Source organism: Centruroides vittatus, unplaced genomic scaffold (assembly GCF_030686945.1).
Source record: "Centruroides vittatus isolate TY-2023 unplaced genomic scaffold, ASM3068694v2 scaffold_1015, whole genome shotgun sequence".
In the NCBI taxonomy this organism is placed as follows: Eukaryota; Metazoa; Arthropoda; class Arachnida; order Scorpiones; family Buthidae; genus Centruroides; species Centruroides vittatus.
Window position 1 is genome coordinate 412,749 of NW_027122666.1, and position 18,806 is coordinate 431,554.

Consider the following 18,806-nt stretch of genomic DNA (forward strand, 5'->3'; position numbering starts at 1 on the left):
TTACTGAATAAATAACTAAGGGGAAACTCATGTTGACTAGGTTGATACTAAAGGCATTGTTATTGCATTCAAAGCAGTGTTTAATCTGAAACTTACATTGATTTTTAGTTCTTTAGAAGAATCACTATGAAATAACTTAAGAAACACATTTTGTTAATAATACCTTGAATAAAAGTGTATTAAGATTATCCTTATGCTGCATGCAAGAATTTCTTACTGTATGTCCAGAGTGTAGTCACAACTGCATTGACATTTGACCTATTGGGTATGTTTTGTGGGATAGAACTCCTCTATGAGAGCTCTGGGGGACTAAAGAAATTCAATATCAAATGTTTTTTGTATATCTTGAAACATGGGTCCACAGACTTATATCTTTCTCAAAATGACCTCTTCAATTATATTTATAACTATAAAATTATTTAATAAAAGACTTTTACAAACCTTAGATAACTTTATTAGACTTGACTTTATCAATTTTTCTAAAACTCCCTTCACATTCCCATCCAATTTACTACTGAAATATAATTATAAAAATTAATATTAAAGTTTCTATTTTTATCTTACATAAAATAAACTTTTTAATGCTAAATGAACAAAACACAAAACATTTTGATGTAAATGAATCTGTAATTCATTAATGATACATGTTTATGCTTGTATAAAAAGACAGACAAATTTGCAACATGTCTTCGATAAACCACACTTTTAAAAAGTGTGGTTTATCGAAGACATGTTGCAAATAGGTACTTTTTAATTGTCCTTAGATAAAAATCCAAAGTACCAAAAGTGCCATAGTAGCGAGTTTTGGTACTTTTTTATGGAAATGTCTTCTGCATGTCCTTAAATGTCACTACACCAAATTTAGGTACTTTGGACTGATAAATATCTATCTAAAAATACTTGAATAGGGGTACTTTAATTATGATCACCAAGTATATCTAGATCACAGTTTTAAAATGGGGTTGATGAAAGTTTGAAAGGAAGTCAATGAGAAAATTTGATACGCATTGTATATGCCTAAACAATATTTTAATATTAAAGCCAAACAATTGCCAAATTACATTGAGCTATATTACTACTATTATTATTAATTAAATGCTAAGTATTAGGCAATCATTTGGTTCTAATATAACTATCAGGTTTGGATTGTTTGTGTGTATATATACACAAATATAACCATAAGTAACAAAGTATGGTTATGTCTAAATTAATAAGTTCTGGAAGTGAGTTGGGCTGATTCTTTACTTCCAGAACTTCTAAATTAATTATTAAAATATTAATTTAATTATAATTATTAAATTTAGCAAGAGATGGCACCTAATACCTGCCTCTAGTGCCTACTTACTTATCACACATTGAGCCTAGATGTGTGATAAGCCCTTAAATATAATACAACATTGTATAGAACCAAATAATTAACTTCTTATTCACTTATTCTTTATAAGAAATTTATTTTAAAAATAAATGTACAATTTAAAATAAACTTATGTTATATAATATTAATTGAGAGTATTGTTCACAAAAAGATTCATGTAATAATTTATTTCATTTAAGATATACATTAAAATTTTATTATAGTTTATAATTTTATAAAGAAATTATATATACAAAATTTAATAAATCAATTATACAAATATATAAGACATTGACAGCGATTAAAAAATCAAATTACATTTTGAATCTATTATGAAAAAATTAAGTAAAAAAATGTACTCACTCGGCAAATGTATAAGTATTGTAAACTTCTAATGCTAAAGTACGGATGATATAAGCTATGAGACGAGGATGCTGATGTTCGTGAAAGAGCGGATTACACAGAAATGTCCAAAAATTGTCACTATAAAAAAAGAAAATGTTTACATTTATATCATGACAATAGAACGTTCATCAGAAAAGTCATTCAATTGATACTTTACTTTTTCTTTAATTTATCTTCTGCTAATAGCTGATGCCTTGTCCATAAAGCATGGAAAAATTCAACAGCAGCACAATGTAGATCTTCGGGAACATATACAAGTTTCTAAATAGATAACAAATTTATATTTATAACCAGAGTCTATTTTAAATATTTTATATATAATATTTTACAATATAAATATTTTACCTCTTGTTTGTCTTTTAAAATTTCCAAAACAGAATGTAAACAGCTGTTTAAATTTCTTTCCTAAAAATAGTAAATATATTATTATGATGATTCTTCTTTCTAACAGAAAAACAAGTATAAATAGAAAGTAAACCTTGTCTGATTTATCCGTGGTTACTGGAATATTTATAAATCTTTCAATCAGACCTGGCTGATGACTAATGCAAACAGTCAAAAATTCTATTATAGCAATCTTGAGACGTATGTCTTCGGTGGCAGAACTAAGCCGCAAGAGATAATGATCGCATATAGCTTCGGCTTCTGTTCCCAAACAAGCCAGCAATGACATTGGAAACTCCTGAAAAATCAAATTCAAAGTAACTAAATTTAGTTTTTTTAAGGCAGATTAATTAGCTTTTACCTTAGCAAATCTCTTTAATAATTGCACTGCTAAAGTAGCCAAACAAGGACTGTAACGTTGAAAGGCATAATATGCGACAATTAGAGCTACGTGCGGTTTTGTGTAGTGGTGCGTCTGAGAAAATAGCACGTGTTCCAAAGGAGAAATACCAGTTAATTCATTTTCATTTTCAGCATATTTGTACTTCATAAATAACAGACTGTTCAAAACTGATAGCGAATAGTGAACCAGAATGATCAGTTCTTGTCCTACACCACCTGAAACACTAATTTAACAAATATATGCATATTTATCAATCTAAATACTGATTATAAGAAATATTTAATTTAATGCATTTATATTTCATAAATTAATAATGGTTAAATAGCTCACTGTGCTTGAATTGCTTGTTGTACGGTAGCTTCGCCTGTACACACAATACGAAGTAATGCCTGACTAGGTGCTAAATGCAGTAAACTATAAACACATACAGCTTGGATTCTACAAAAAAATAATTATTATTTGAATAATCATTTTATTAAAAAAATAAAATTACAAAAAGACATGTAAACTTGCCTTGTTTTTTTCTCTTTTTCATTCTTTTTAATAAGTAAAATTTTATAAAAACTATCTAAACATAACTGTCCTGAAATAAAAGTTATGTAATGTGCATAATTAATAAACGTTACATCACATCAATTTTTTATAACAGAAAAGTAAATATTTTTCTTGCCTATTTTTTCTTTAACTCCATGTTTAACGTAACGCCATTTATGAAATGATGGAAATATGTCTTGCAAAATAAACACTAAACAACCTAAAAATACATTTTCTTCCTCACTGTACTTTTGATAAGACTGTAAGATTAAGATTTATTATTCAAGTTTGCATATAAAATACAAATCTGAAGTTCAAATCTCAAAAATTTACAAATTTCTTAACTGAACTGATTAATATAATATAAATTAATTAATCTCTAATTGATTTTTATAAAATTCATATTCAGGTGAAATTAAAATCATTTTAAAAATATTATAATTTTATTTAGTAAATTAGAAACTTTGTGTTAAAATTAAATGATTCTTCAAATCCAAATGTCCAATTTTTAAGGAAGTATACATTAAATGGACAATTGCAATGGATATTTATTAATTACTATTATTCTTACAAGACCATAGTCAATTGAGATGCAATTCTATTAGGGCTTCTCTAACGGGATCCCGACTGTTTTTTTTAACCATTTCTTCTCATTCTGAGAAATCCAGCAAATTTCTTAAAAGTTCACTTTTTTTCTTATTTTATATTAACGTTGAGGAAATTTTGCAAATAGAAAGTATAATTAAATCATAAATTGTCAGAATACATTTGTATTTATTAATTTTAAGCCTGCTTATTAGTTTTTTAAATTTTTGCTTATTATGGCATGTCATAGATTGTCAATAATCAATATGTAGCCTATTTGTGGCAGGACTCTGAAAATTCTTTACTTGTCAAAACCTGTAATATCTGGAATAATTGTGCTTATGCTGTCTTAATTTTTAACCATGCCCAGTAGCTTCAATAACTGCATTATGCCAGGTTGTGCAAATTGAACGAGGATACAAATGAGTATGAAGTATGCAAATACGAAGTTTTTCTTCATAAACCTGATTATTAAAGCCAAACAAACTGCTGAATTATTGGGCCATAAGCTTGATGCCACTATCAAAGCAGCTGAGGTAGACAAATTAAGAACACTAAACAGCAAAAGAAGTACTGCAACACATCTTGAAAATGAACTAGAAATCTTCAAGGCTACAGGTGAAAAAACACATAACATCTATCTTCTCTTAAATGTATTAAAGATGATTCCACCACATCAATTGATTCAGAAAGAGCATTCTCAGTAGCGGGACTTTTCATTATTAAAATAAGAACCAGATTGAGTGATCGGAGCATTGACCATCTTTGCTTTTTAAAATCTTATTACAAAAATTCACAATAATATTTTGTATTATGTTTTATTTAAAAATGAAAATTACCTTCTAAGTTAGAAGTTTGATCTAAGTTTATTTTTTCCTTTAAATTTTCGACTCAATTCATAGGCTTTTTTTGTTGTTGTTGTTGTAAGCAGTTTCCAATGAACTTTAATAAATTTTTTATACTTGTGAAAATTTCTATGTAATTCAAAGGTATTTTTAATACATATTTTACACATTATTATTATTATTTTGGAGGTTGCAGGATGTATTAAATTACTTAAAAAATGAAAAATAATTATACCATTTGATTTCAAGATTTGTTTTATATCTTAAAAATAATTAATTATATCCCAGGATCCTGGGAAACATATCACCATTATCTCTAAATCCCAGGACAAGCAAAGTACCAGCAAAGGAAATGAGAAACCCTAATTTCTACAGTCTTGTAAGAATAGCAGTTATAAAAAATAGTAGTAGTTTATATGTAATAACTTAAATATGGTCTTATAAAAATAATAGTAATCAAGAAATAATTAAAAATTTTCCTGCAATAATTGGTATGCAGAGAATTATTTAATGTTACAATGATAATTTTATTTAATCTTCAGATGATATGATGAATAACAGGCATAAAAACTTCAAACAAATTACTGTTTGGTTAGTTTAATGCTATCTATTTTGTACAGTTATAAACAAAAATTGACATACACAAATATGCAGACATCCAATTTGTGTGTGTCAACAACTGCTTCCAAAATAAATTCTTAAATAAAGAGGGTCATCTTATATTCGAAGGAGCACATTAATTTGTTGTTTTCCAGTCTGGTAACAATTTTGATTTGGCAAAACATGAAATTAATAGAAAGCTATTGCCTTCTTACCTTTGCTACTTCATTAAATAATTTCAAGAAAGCCAATAGTAGCGAATACTGTCCTGTAACGCATTCTACAGCAACAATCAGTTGTCCCAAAATATTGTTGTTCATATACAGACCACTATAATAATTTAAACTCATAATATTAAATTCATGGAAGACATGTTAAAGCTAAATGTGTAACATTATTTACCTTGCCAGTTTAGGAATGTTTTGCGATGTTTCAACCATGTAGGGTAAGAAATTAATAGATAAACACCTCTGCAAAGTTTCTTCTGGGTTGCTCTTTGCTAAATTTCTTATTATATTTAAACATCTTGTCAGTAAATCAATTGAAGGATTGGGTAATACAGAATATCTGAAATGTATATTTTATAAAACAAATTTGTTATAGGTTGACAAAGATTGACTTAAGATTAATTTGTAATTACCTTAATAAAACGACATAAAATTCATTCGTAATGTGAACTAATTGAAATCGAGAAGAGGGATCAGATTCTAAGATAGAAAAAGTCAGCTCTGCAATATCCACAATACGTTGTATTGATTGCTGCATGACATAGCCTATATTTCGACAGACAATCAACTTTAAAATTTCTTGAAACAATTCTTATAATGAAAATTAAACTTTTCTTTACCTGCTCCGAGGGATACTTCTTGTAGCTTTGTATGTATTTCACATAAGCAGATCTGCCAACCATTTATGGTAGTCATCCATCGAACAACTGAATAACCTTTCTTCTCTGAAATAAATAATTCCAAAGAATATTAAATATTCATAAATTATTAATAGCAATAAAGAATCTTATAGTTTATAATATATATATTTCTGTTCAACGTTCATTTCTTATCCAATTTAGGATTTCTTTAACAGAGGGGTTTGTATTAGATTCTTTTGCCTAATACAGTAGTTCCCTGTTATGTTGTGCATGTAGAGAGACAAATCAAATGAGCACTATATCAGACAGTGCAATATATCTGATATATCTATCCATTATTGGCTATATTTGGGAGACAAATGATATATCTGAATGAGTGATGTAAGTTACTGTATTTATCAGAAATGTTAAGAATCATAAGTTCAGTTCTATTCATTCACAAAGATGCAGAAAGAAAATTTATTAAATAATGGTTGATAATTAAGTGTTTGAGAGTTTACAGATTTTGTAAAAGGCTGAAAAGAATACTTATTATGTGAAAGATTCAAGCATATTAAAATTTATCTACATCATTTTAACTTCCATTCATAATTAAATACAAAAGATTTTCAAGTATTAAATAACTTACCAATATTTGGAATATTTGTTAACATGATTCCTTCTGTTTGTGAAGGAATAATAAAGGCATCTGAAAAGTAAAGTATTATTAAATTTCATAAAAGATGATAACTTTGATTTTTTAAAGTAAATATTAATACAAATCTAAAGTTTTCCAAAATACATATTCATTATTTACAATTCATATTCCTCACTCAATTTAACACTAAACTAAAACTCAGCAATCCTAGCAAACTGATCATCAATTCGTATTGTGGCAAACCTTACAAGAAAGTGCAATACACCAAGTGCGCAATACATTGAGATCAGTGGACTCCAATCCTACAGACCATACATCTATTAGAGAATTTTCTTTGTTAAATAAAATCTTTGACCCAATTTTGAAAACTCAAAACTTCAAATAAGCTATTACAACTGAACTTTATATGTTGTTACTTGTTTTTTCAACATTGTATAGCATAGTAAAATCATGGGACCAGAAGAAATTTCACATTATATCAGGATTGTCATTACACCTGATGTTGTTAAAACCTAGTTCAAAACTGGATTATTTAAAATACTTTAAAACATAAAAAATTCAACCTCCTAATTGGATTTTTTAAAATATTTTACTGTATAACTAAATTATACAGTAAAATACATATGAAACGTTTTTATTATATAGGATCTTCCAAAATGATACTATCATTTTAAATTGCTGTAATTAGGTTAATTATTATCTGAGATGTATGCAACATATACCAATCAAAAGAATAACTGTCTTTCTTTTCTCTGTAAAATTTACAAGTTTGAGAATTTCATTACAGCACTTCTAACATCCAAAGGTTTTCAATGACGATGACTTTATTTGTTTAATTTCTTGTTACAAGTGCATTTCAGAATGATGTACAGTGAGTGATCGGTTAACAAACGTAATCCATTCCAAGACTTTGTTTGCTATCCAAATTGTTCATTAACCGATTATCGATTTACCATAGGTTTTTATAGGAATTTGATTCATTCGTTCTGGAAACCCAAAAAATAAAAAAATATATACTTTCTTACTATGTTCATTTATATGTAATAATAAAAATACATATATACACAGTCTTGCATTTTTATTAGTCATGTTTTTTCTGTTTGTGGGGGTTAAAGAATATGTCTAATGTTGTTGCTTTTTGCTCTTCTTCAGGATTTTTCAAAAGTAATTAATAGCATTGTAATTGTAGAGATCCCCAAGCCTATTAACCTCAACATGGTTTGGATGCCATTCTAAGACTGTTGTTCTGACATCCTCCCACTTCTTCAAAAGATCTTTAATAGCAGATGTCGGCATTAATCCTCTTTTTCAGAAGAAAACATATTTTGCTGAGTTTCTTGGTGTTCTTCATTCTGGAGTTCTTCTGTTGTCAGATCCATTTCAGGTTTCCTTATGAGCTCTTCAATGCTCTTTATTTCTCAGATGTGATTTTTGTTACTCCTTTAGCTGCTTGAGTCTTCTTGATAATACAGTATCTTTCTTAGATAAGATTGAACTGCAGCCTACTGTAGACTTGTTTCAGCCATATTGTCCAGCAACATCAGACATCTGCCCACTTTCTACCTTTGCTATTATACTCTCTCCTTTTGAAAATAAAAACCAATGCGAAACTTAATGAATGCCTGCCTGACAGTCTTGCGAATACTACAAAAAAATTGTTTCTGTCAGAAAAATAAAAGACTAGAATTTTAAGGGAGAGTTTCAAAGTTCAGAGGAATACTATCCAACAGGGTTGAGCGTTGATGTCGACTTCTCCTGCACTCAAAAAAGTTTCAAATTGTTGCCTGAAGACAAGGGAAGACCAATCAGTATTCATTATTTTACGTCGCTTCTTCTCGTGTTTGTTCTGTGAGGTGTTCGTAATCCAAACACGTGTTTGTTGTCCAAACATAAGAATCTTTTGCGAAAGTGTTCGTTATCTGATTTGTTCATTAACCAATCACCCACTGTATATTTTCATACCTTCTTTAGTGCAAGTACTGTATTGAAATTCTCAAACATACTTGTAAAGTTTACAGAGAAAAGGAAGATAGAATTTCAGTATCCCTTATCCACTATCTGAATTTCTTCACCATCTGCATGCAAACAAATTGTGTATTACTTCTAGGTAGTGCCATAAATGAAAATGTCAACTCTAATACAGAAAGCATTTTGTGTTTTGCAGTTTGCAGAATCAGAATCACTCATCATTATAAAACATGAATAATCTTTAGGAGCTGCAGGAGCTGTAGAATAGAAGCTCTGTGAGAGGAATAACAATGGATATGCCATAGCAAATGTAGAAAGAATTTAAGTATCAGTTGGATGCTGATGATATGTGCCATTTGACACACAGTGCATGTGTTGAGACTGTAATGGGCAAAGTAAAACTTAGACAATTTTCCAATGCTTTAATATATGTTACAACACTCTCAGATAATAATTAATATATGATAAAATTTCCAGGAAGATAATTGTGTGAGATAAGCAGAGGGTCAGGGGTTTATCCTCGCTGACCACTTACACTGCATGGGTTGGCAAAACCCGATCTCGTTGTCGTTTCGGATGGCTAGAATTGCAAAAAGTGAGTGGGGAGGTCATCGGTAAGTCGACAGGCGTCTTGGATTGACAGGAGACAGGTTAACGAATAAAGCATTTATTGAATAACTAGAATAACATACAAGGCGATTACAAACTATTCTACGATACTATGCGGTTATATGCAAGTAGATATAAAGCTCTACAAGTTCTAAACAAACAGGTGGCTATGAGCTAAGCCTATTGCCGTTGCGGGAGAGAGAGTTTACAAAGGTCCTAACAAAATACCTCTTGGTGTGAGATAGGACGATGTAATTCGATGTATGGCGGTCGCCGACGATGTGGAAGAGTTGCCGTAGGTCTTCTCCGACGGGACTTCGTTCCTGGCATGGAGACGGACACAAGTACAATAATAACTTCCTATGTGAGCGCGCAAAGTTCCGGTTGCACAAGCTTTTATAGTGTTAGTGTGGGAAGCTGTCGGTTGTTGACGATGACTTGCGAATTCTTGACAGCTAAGTGTCAACTTTCCCACCTAACTGTTAATAGTTACTGGAGACCTCTGCTCCGTTCTCCGTGAGGAGTTTTTTTCTATCGGTGATCGTTTACAAAATTTTTGAACAAAAAAAATGAAAGTTTTCTTTCATTTACACAAATTTTTCCACTAAAATTCGCGGGCTCACAATTGTAAATTGACAAAAAATATAAAAGACTACACAATAAAAAGTCTTCTTATATCTTTTCACACACCTCAGGAAATAACAGTACTATGGCAGAGTCAATCTTTATTGGGCTGCAATTTGAAAAATTTGTAGACCTATAAATTCCCACTGTCATCTGTCCATCTTTCCTTAATCTCGAGAACAGAGTTAGGTAGATGAAAGATGGGACTAGATATGGAAACCTTAGGGGCAGGAGGCCCCAATTGACTATATATGAACTTCTGATACAAACCAGAAGTCATGTTAAATAACAACTACTGGTTTGCATCAAATTTCAATTCAAAAATTTTCCCATCAAAAGGTGTTAGATAATGACTGGCACAACTCAGTCACTAAAGGAAAAGTACAATGTACAGGGACAAGACACTGCTAATTTGAAGGGAAAAACATATATTTTAAATGAAATAAATTTAAAAATATGATTAAAAATTGCAGTCCAGTATTGTGACCATGTCACAATAAAATAATTGCTTATTTTTTGTCAATTTACAATTATCATCCTGGCAATTTTATCAATGTATATTATATTTTTTTTTGTGCCATCACCAGATAGAAGTTTTATAACATTTTGCATATTGAGATGGATGAATAACCTCTAAATAAAGGTCAACTCCATTGTAAGACTTACTTCCTGAGGTATGAGAAAGACATAAGAAGGCTTTTTTATTGTGTAGTCTTTTAGATTTTTTTGGTCAATAAATAACATAATTACAATAATTTCTAATGGTAGAATTATTTTTGAAAGACCCTGTATATACCAATCTAACAGAAACAACTGTAAAATTTTTAAAATTTTGTCAACCTTTAATAATGAGTGTCAAAATAATACTTATAAAAATACAATAATACGTTAAATAATATAAAAATAAAAGTAATATGATTAAAACAAAATTATACAGTTTTTTAAATAGAAAAAGATTAATACTTTACAATAATATTTATCTCACCTGTACCATATGGTTTCTTATCTTCTAAAAGAATCCAGGATGACGTTCTTGGAACTACCGACTCCATATTATTTTCCAAATATTCTGTGTATCCTGGTAGTTTTTCAAAAAACTGAATAACCTTTTAAATAAAAATAAGTACTTCTTTTAGTCTCCAAAATCAGTTACAGTCAAGTTCAGAATGTAAGGAGTGAAAAAAATAAAAAATAATATCACATTTTTATATTTTCAAGCATTTACTTTATAATAAATAAATAATTTAATATATATGCTCACCACTTCAAATTAGTAGTATCTTGCCCCTGTACAGTAATTTTTACAACACTTTGAATCTTTTAATTTATTGGGTAAATTTTGTGTGTAAATATAAATTTACATTTTTGTTTACTTTTTTAGTCTCAATTAATGCAAACTTATAATCGGCATAAGAGAAGAGATTAAAAAATGGATATTTCACAAATAAAGTAATCACACATTTTATGAAATAATACTTACTACATGGAATAATTATAAAAAGTCTTTCAACAAGAGGTGAAATTTTAAATTAAAAGAAAAATTCAATAATTTCATGAAAAGTGGAGATATTTTTATTTTAATCCAAAGTACAAACTCTGAGGTTAGTAATGGAACACAATATCTGCCAAATGTCTACTTCAGCTCTTCTTACAAATGGTCATTCTTTTGATGAAATTTTGCATCATGTTTTTGCCAATAGCAGTTGTAATATTATCTTTGAGTGCTTGAATTATTGCTGGAGCATTGGTGTAGACTTTAGCTTTAACATAGCCCCAAAGAAAAAAGTCTAATAGTGTTAAATCGCATGATCTTGGAAGCCAATTGAAGTCTCTATTTCGAGAAATCACACATCTAGGAAATTTTTCATGCAATAGAGCCATTGTTTCATGAGCTGTGTGGCAGGTGGTGCCATTCTGCTGAAAATAAATGTTGTCCACATCCATAGCATCAATTTTAGGCCAAAAAATTCAGTCAACATTGTTTGGTAATGCAATCCATTCACTGTAACGGTCGAACCAGCAGCATTTTCGAAAAAGTATGGCCCAATTACACCACCAGTCCAAATACCACCTCAAACTGTCACTCGTTGTGGTTGGAGAGGTTGTTCATCTATATCTCTTGGGTTTTGAGAGCCCCAAATGCGACAGTTGTGCTTGTTTATGTACCCAGACAGATGAAAATGAGCATCATCATTTAGAAAAATTTTGTTTAAAAAATCATGATCTTGTTCATGCGTTTCCAGCACCCAATTGGCGAATGTACGGCATTGTGTGTGATCTGCTGGCTTCAATTCTTGTGTCAACGCAACTTATAAACATGTAGGCTAAGATCTTTATGCAAAATGCAGTGTAAACAGGCTTGTGATATCCCCAATTCCTGTGATCATCTCGAAATGAACAAATTTCAGTTTTCAGCCCCACACTCAGCTACAGCAGCAATATTTACAGCTGATCTGGCCAGATGAGCACAAGTTGGATTCTTCACATCACTAACCTGTCCGAGTCATTCAAATTTATTGATTAAATTCACTATAGCTGTGCGAGAAGGTGCTTGATGATGACCAAAAGCAGTACAAACTTTACAAACCATCTCCGCAATATTTTCATCATTTTTGTAGTGAATTTTCACTATTTCAATGCATTGTGTGAGTGTGTATCAATCCATATCTGACTACCTCTTAGTTTTTACTTGTCAAATGTAACCACAATGACAGTTGTATGTTGACAGTTGAAAAATGGCACAAAATTTAAAATGACACCTCCTATTGAAAGATCTGTTACTTGAGTCAATTTAAACATACATTTAGGAATATATAGATGTGATTAAATGTTAACACTATGCTATGAAAACATTAAAATAACTTTATTCTATTTAACTGAAGTTTATGAAATTATTTAAAAATAAATAAAGTAAAAAAATATTCTTGTAAACAACAACTCCATAACCCAATTGTTAATTAAAACCAAATGATCTGCCAAATTATTGGGCTATAACAAAGACAATTAAATGGTCAGAAACGAAATAATTTTTCTAGAGGTAGGAGGTTACGCCACTATCTTGGGTTAATTTTAATAATTATAATATATTTTAAATTTAGAAGGGGCAGCAATGTTGTCAGTTTGAGAGATTAATCCCTGGGCATAGTGTGTTTTCCCCTACAAAAGGATTTCAGAGATTTTCTTAGTAAACAGCCAAAAACATAGGGATATTTAGAATACTTATTTTTAATCCCCATAGAAAGAAATGCAACTCTGAACTAGATTTTGGCTAATAACGACAATATGGCATGAGTACTTTACTCAACATTGGCTTCTGAATTTGTAATGAGAGGGATTTTTTTTAAGTGCGTAAAAGACTTTTTACATATGTGAAAGAAATTTTGTTTCCTGTAATCTAACAAGACTGAGTGGCAGTTGCAGTTTTTTGAGTCCTGCTAAAGGCCGAGTATTATCTTCCAGAAAATTCTAGTCCAATAATTCATCAGATCATTTGGCTTTAAAATTATTTTTGATTGGTCCATCTTAATTAAGCACCTGGAAATGACCAAAAAGTGAGAAAGTTGAGCAAATGACCTGAAAGGTGAGAAAAGTGAGTGACTCCAAGGCCTGTGCTAACAATAGAGTCATGCTGGTCATCCATCTAACTCCTTTCAGGGAAAAATTTCTGAATTGGAATAACCTGACTTCTGGTTTCTATCAGAAGTTTGTATATAGTTATTCAGGCCTCCTGCTCCTAATCTTTCCATATTTGCTCTTGGTTTCATCTAACTCCTTTCTCAAGATTAAGAAAAGATGGATGGATGACAGTGGAAATTTATAGGTCTACAATTTTTTCAAATTGCAGCCCAGTCATTTTTAATGAAATTTGAAATACTATTTTTTATATATTTGTGTTAAAATATTTCAACTTTTCTTTAATTTGTATTTTTATTATTATTTATATTATTAAATGTTATTAAAAATCTAATTAAAATTATTATTAATCTTACTGACCTTTCTACTACTATTTTCTCCAGCTTGACTAAGAGCAGTACACAATTTGACCAACAGATTAAATTCTAAAGGAAACATATCCATTACGGCAGTCATTAAAATTCCAAGCCCGCTATCAAGTCCCTAATAAATTACGAACTTTTAATATACATATAATTCAATCAAATAAACATACTAATAAATATACACTTACTTTTTTCCAAAAATCATCTGCTATGTTTGAATATTTTAACATAGATTCAGCTAACTGGCATAAATGCTGTAAAATATTATAATTGTTTATTTTTTACATAAACACAAATATATTTTTAAATATTATAAGAAATAATATTTAAATTTATCACAATATATGTACTAAATTGTAAGCAACTGCCTGTACATAGAGCATTAGATGTGTGCCAAACTGAGTTTCATTAATTAATGTATTTATTTCAGATTATGAGAGAGATATATTATTTTCTAATGTATTTTAAAGTGTATTTTAGTAACTACCAATTACATAAAATATGCTGTAATTGTTTTTGTATTATAAATATTACTAGTTCTCAACTGTAAATAGAATTTATATAGATTGTTATGAGTAATCATTCTTACATCTCTATGTATATACTATACATCTATATATCTGCATGTATATATCTAATAAATCTTTAATGTAAAACTACTATTAATCATGAATTCCATAAAATTATATCATATTAAAATATTAGTCAATGATTTGCAAATAAAAACCAATTTACAGGATCTATTATATCATATATGCATTAAATTTCAATACTATTATTACATATAAAACAAACAAGATATATGTTAATAACCAAATAATATAACCAGATTCTTATTATGTTATGTTAATAATTTAGTCACATTATATATGGTCTGATAGCAGAATCTATCTGTATTGCTTGATTAAAAAGTTTTAATAAAATAACTTTTGAAGAAGATATACCTGGATTTTTCCTAATGTATTAATTTCAAAATGAGATAATAATCCAGAAAGCAAAGTATATATGATGCTGTGGGCAAGATTAGATATCACCTGGAATACAATAATTGAAAACATTAATATACTGACATATAAATTAATCATCAAAAAATAGAATAAATGTAGATTCACACACAAAAAAGTAACTCCAGTTCATATTTTTGCAGAAACATAAAATAATACATCAATAAACACAAGCCAACCACTGCAACATCATCATAGAAGATATTGAAAGTGATCACCTATCGATCTAAGTAAGTTTTTCATGTAGAATACCTGGTATTATGTTTAGAACACCCAGCATAACATGACATCAACAGTGCTGGCTGTTGTAATCCATCAGTTCCTGTATTGTGTGCAGATTTGCATGATACAAGGACACCAGTGTTCATCCAACACAACATTCCACTGAAATGATGTGGTTCACTTGCTCCACGTGACAATACCAGAGACTCACCAACCAGAGCTACTGTTTTGTGCACCAACCTACATTTTAAATATTTTTAAATTTCTATTAAAGACAACAATCAAATATATTTTCAGTGTGTCATTGAGTAAAATGCTCTCAAATGCAATTTCCAGTTATGCACGTTATTGTATGCAATAGTCAAATTTGTAATAAAAGCTTATTTTTGCCAAAAACTCTATTAGAGTTATCTTGTAATTAATATATGAAACAGAAAATTCTTAGCACAACCTACAAGATAACACTAACAACTCAATTAAAATCTGACATAATTAATCATTATAATAATGATATATCTGACATAATTAATCATTATAATAATGATATATCTGACATAGATTGATCAGACCAAATGTTTCAGCCACAAAAAAAGTCCAAAATTTAGAGGGAAAAAATCCTGAATATTTGGCAGGTGATAAAATGACAAGTGCTGCAAAGAGAATTAAGACTGAAGATAAATTTCATTATTAGAAAGGTAAATCGTCAACTGAAAAATAATTGCATGCAACCAAGCTTTGACAAGTATGTGTAAAAGATTAATATATACTGTGAATACATTGTATCCTGTGTAAGAGTATTTCAATAAGATATTATCAATAAACACTATTATTATTACTTTGTATTATTTTTCTATGAATAAATATTCTGTTCTCTGACATTGTACCTTAGCTCAGATGCCAGCTACATATTATTTACACTTATTTGCTACAAATACACTTGTTTCTGTTACTAGAAACATGACTGTGTTTTATAAGGTAACTTGTAAGTGAGAGAATGCAACAAATTGACAATTACAAATTAGTGTTCAGAAATCCACATTTTAACAGAAAAGTCAACAGTTTGTCCTCCACTCCAGTAGATGTTGAATTATAGATGCACACTTCTAGTGTAGTAAAAAATTCCAAACTTGAATGATGTCCGACCTTTAACATTTAATGCCAACAACAGACTGTACCAAACTAGCTACTGGCCAGAGTTTGACTATAAATTGAGCACTGTTCTTATCAACTCTAATAATGGCTAGTAACCTTGAAACACCATGCTGCCGTTAAGCTATAAATCAGCCTTAACACATTTATATTCACATTTTCTTACACAAATACGTTAAACAGAACATTTCATTTCTTTTTCATTTAATTCTTAAATTCAAAATAGAACCACTGAATTCTTTAAATTTTATATGGCAAGTAACAGTATAATTCAAATTTTTTTGTAAAACATATTTTCTGTTTCCTTTAAACCTTGTTCTTTTTGTTCACTGTTGTAGCTTTATTGTAATGTATCAGGTTTTGTAAAGATGTTTATATTTGTAATTATTATATATATCTATAGATTAATTCTATTAATATACTGCTGCTTAATGTCACAGATATTCTCTAAGAAATACATCATTAATCATCATCAGACTGTAACAAAACTATGTATTATATCTACTACTCATATATGCTGTGTGTAACACAACAATAAGTATTTACATATATAAACATATTAAAAACAAGGTAACTATGAATTTACACCTCTATTATAATCTTATGAAACCTCAATCGTATATGTGGTCCATCATTAAGCAACGCATACCTACATGACATTAACCCTCTGTAAGGAACCAAGTCCGAGCGTTATTTTTATTTTACTTTTATTTTGCTTATTATTCTATTTTTGTTTGGGGCTTATGTTTTGTTAGGACGAAGGTTTCCTCACCATTCACCTTCAGTAATTAAAAAGAGAAGAAATAAAACCCAACTCACCGACGAAAGAAAAGCGCCATAGGACTCACGCACATTTTCGCTCCCCGAGCGGCAAAGAATAGGTCCGCACCGAGAAGGGGGGGGAGAACCCACAAGCACGAAATAAAACTCGCTAAACCTTAAGTAATAAACGTCCCGGAAAGAATTGTAAAAACAAATAATGTAAAAAGTTAGTGAGTAAACTGTCGGAAAAAGGGCTGCCAGACGATGAAAAACGTTATTGTTAGCATTTAAGTATGTAAATGAGGGGAGTGACCGCATTCAGAATTGTGATGTCACCTCACACTATAAATCCCGAGTCTCAAGTGAAGACGGAGAGGTGAATTCTGATAGCAACGAGCTTGGTGAGCTTCGCAGCAGTAATAGAGAGGTGTCCGATAGGATCTCGAATAGTTCCAAGGTGATTTGAAGTGATTCGAATTTGGATCGACAGTCTGAGAAAGTCTTGAGAGTTTGAGGAAATAGGTTCCGAGTATATTGAGGTGACGATTAGGATCTCTAGTTTATAAGAATTATTGTTATAAGTTAAGCTTTTTGGTTTTGTCGGATTCCCAAGGGGAATAGTTAAGTTAGATATAGATTTGAATTGAGAATTGTCGGGTTGACTTTGTTGAATTTCTTAGAATAAATTATTGTTTGATTTTTACTAAATATTGTACATAGTTATTGCTAAACGACTAATTAAATCTTTGGTTTTTTTCTATTGACAAATATTGTCTTTATTTAATTCGGTGCATGCTTAAAGTCCAGGCCTGGCACGCTAACGCGAATCCGAGTAAAGTACCCGGTAGGTTAACGGTTGTTTCCGACACGGTAGAGTCGATAATCGTTGTAAACTAAAATAGTACTTTACACCTCTAACTGCCATATAACATCGGGTTTGTTGTGGAGGTTTATATGTATGTAAATGAAACAGAATACACCAATAAACCGTAAAATAAACTCCAGTACGTGCTTTACTGATGAAAAATATGGACTAGCATTTCTAATCGCTACACTGGATCTTCTTTGGGTCCTACATTTCTGAATTAGAACACACATAGAACTTTGTTTAAAACTTCTCAGTATTATTTTAAAATGCATTCGAATATTCAAATTTTAAAATATATTTGAAACACCAAATATTCGAGACATTCATTTGGTGCTTAAAATTAATGCTGGAAATGTATAAAGTGTGTTGGTATGATTTTATTTGAGACATTTAAAATTAAGTTCTACATGTGTTCTAATTTAGAAATGTAGGACCCGAAGAAAATTGTGTAGTGACTGAAAATGTTAGTCCATATTTTTCATTGGTAAAGCACATAATGGAATTTATTTTATGATTCCTTGGTGTATTTTGTTTTATTTAATAAAAATAAATTCATGTAATTTCAAAATTTTTTCAATTTTTAAATACACTTAAACCTAGATTTACATTGAAAGAAGCAAATAAATACATGAAAGATAACTTATTTGTGCTACTTAATTACACATTATTGTAACTTCCAACATTGGGTACATTCCAGTATGCATCAGTCTCAGCTACAACTGATGCACTGGTGAACAGTTTAACAAGCTTTTAACGCAACCTAAGAAGATGGCATAAGCAGACAATGCTATATTATCATTTGCAGATATTATCAAAACAATTTTGGGTTAATACAGATTAGTATTAAAATGGGTTTAATAATATAACCTTGGAAGCACCATATCACCTCATTGGAACTCACTGTATTCATAGTCTGATAAGTGCAATGTACATTGTCACCACACTAACTCATCAGTTAATATCAGAACATATTTTAGTATGTCACAA

The 18,806-nt window shown here is 29.9% G+C and overlaps 1 protein-coding gene across 1 annotated transcript in view; it reads right to left on the reverse strand.

Moving 5' to 3' along the window:
- Nup188 (nuclear pore complex protein Nup188) overlaps nucleotides 1-18,806 on the reverse strand; it is a 68,880-nt gene that overhangs the window by 8,951 nt on the left and 41,123 nt on the right. Inside the window, 18 exon segments of the mRNA XM_067283761.1 lie at nucleotides 442-514; nucleotides 1,718-1,837; nucleotides 1,917-2,020; nucleotides 2,105-2,164; nucleotides 2,238-2,441; nucleotides 2,505-2,769; nucleotides 2,877-2,984; nucleotides 3,060-3,133; nucleotides 3,194-3,340; nucleotides 5,326-5,440; nucleotides 5,513-5,677; nucleotides 5,751-5,883; nucleotides 5,958-6,062; nucleotides 6,607-6,666; nucleotides 10,802-10,922; nucleotides 13,810-13,932; nucleotides 14,003-14,068; nucleotides 14,759-14,848. Coding sequence (XP_067139862.1) covers nucleotides 442-514; nucleotides 1,718-1,837; nucleotides 1,917-2,020; nucleotides 2,105-2,164; nucleotides 2,238-2,441; nucleotides 2,505-2,769; nucleotides 2,877-2,984; nucleotides 3,060-3,133; nucleotides 3,194-3,340; nucleotides 5,326-5,440; nucleotides 5,513-5,677; nucleotides 5,751-5,883; nucleotides 5,958-6,062; nucleotides 6,607-6,666; nucleotides 10,802-10,922; nucleotides 13,810-13,932; nucleotides 14,003-14,068; nucleotides 14,759-14,848 — 2,133 coding nt within the window.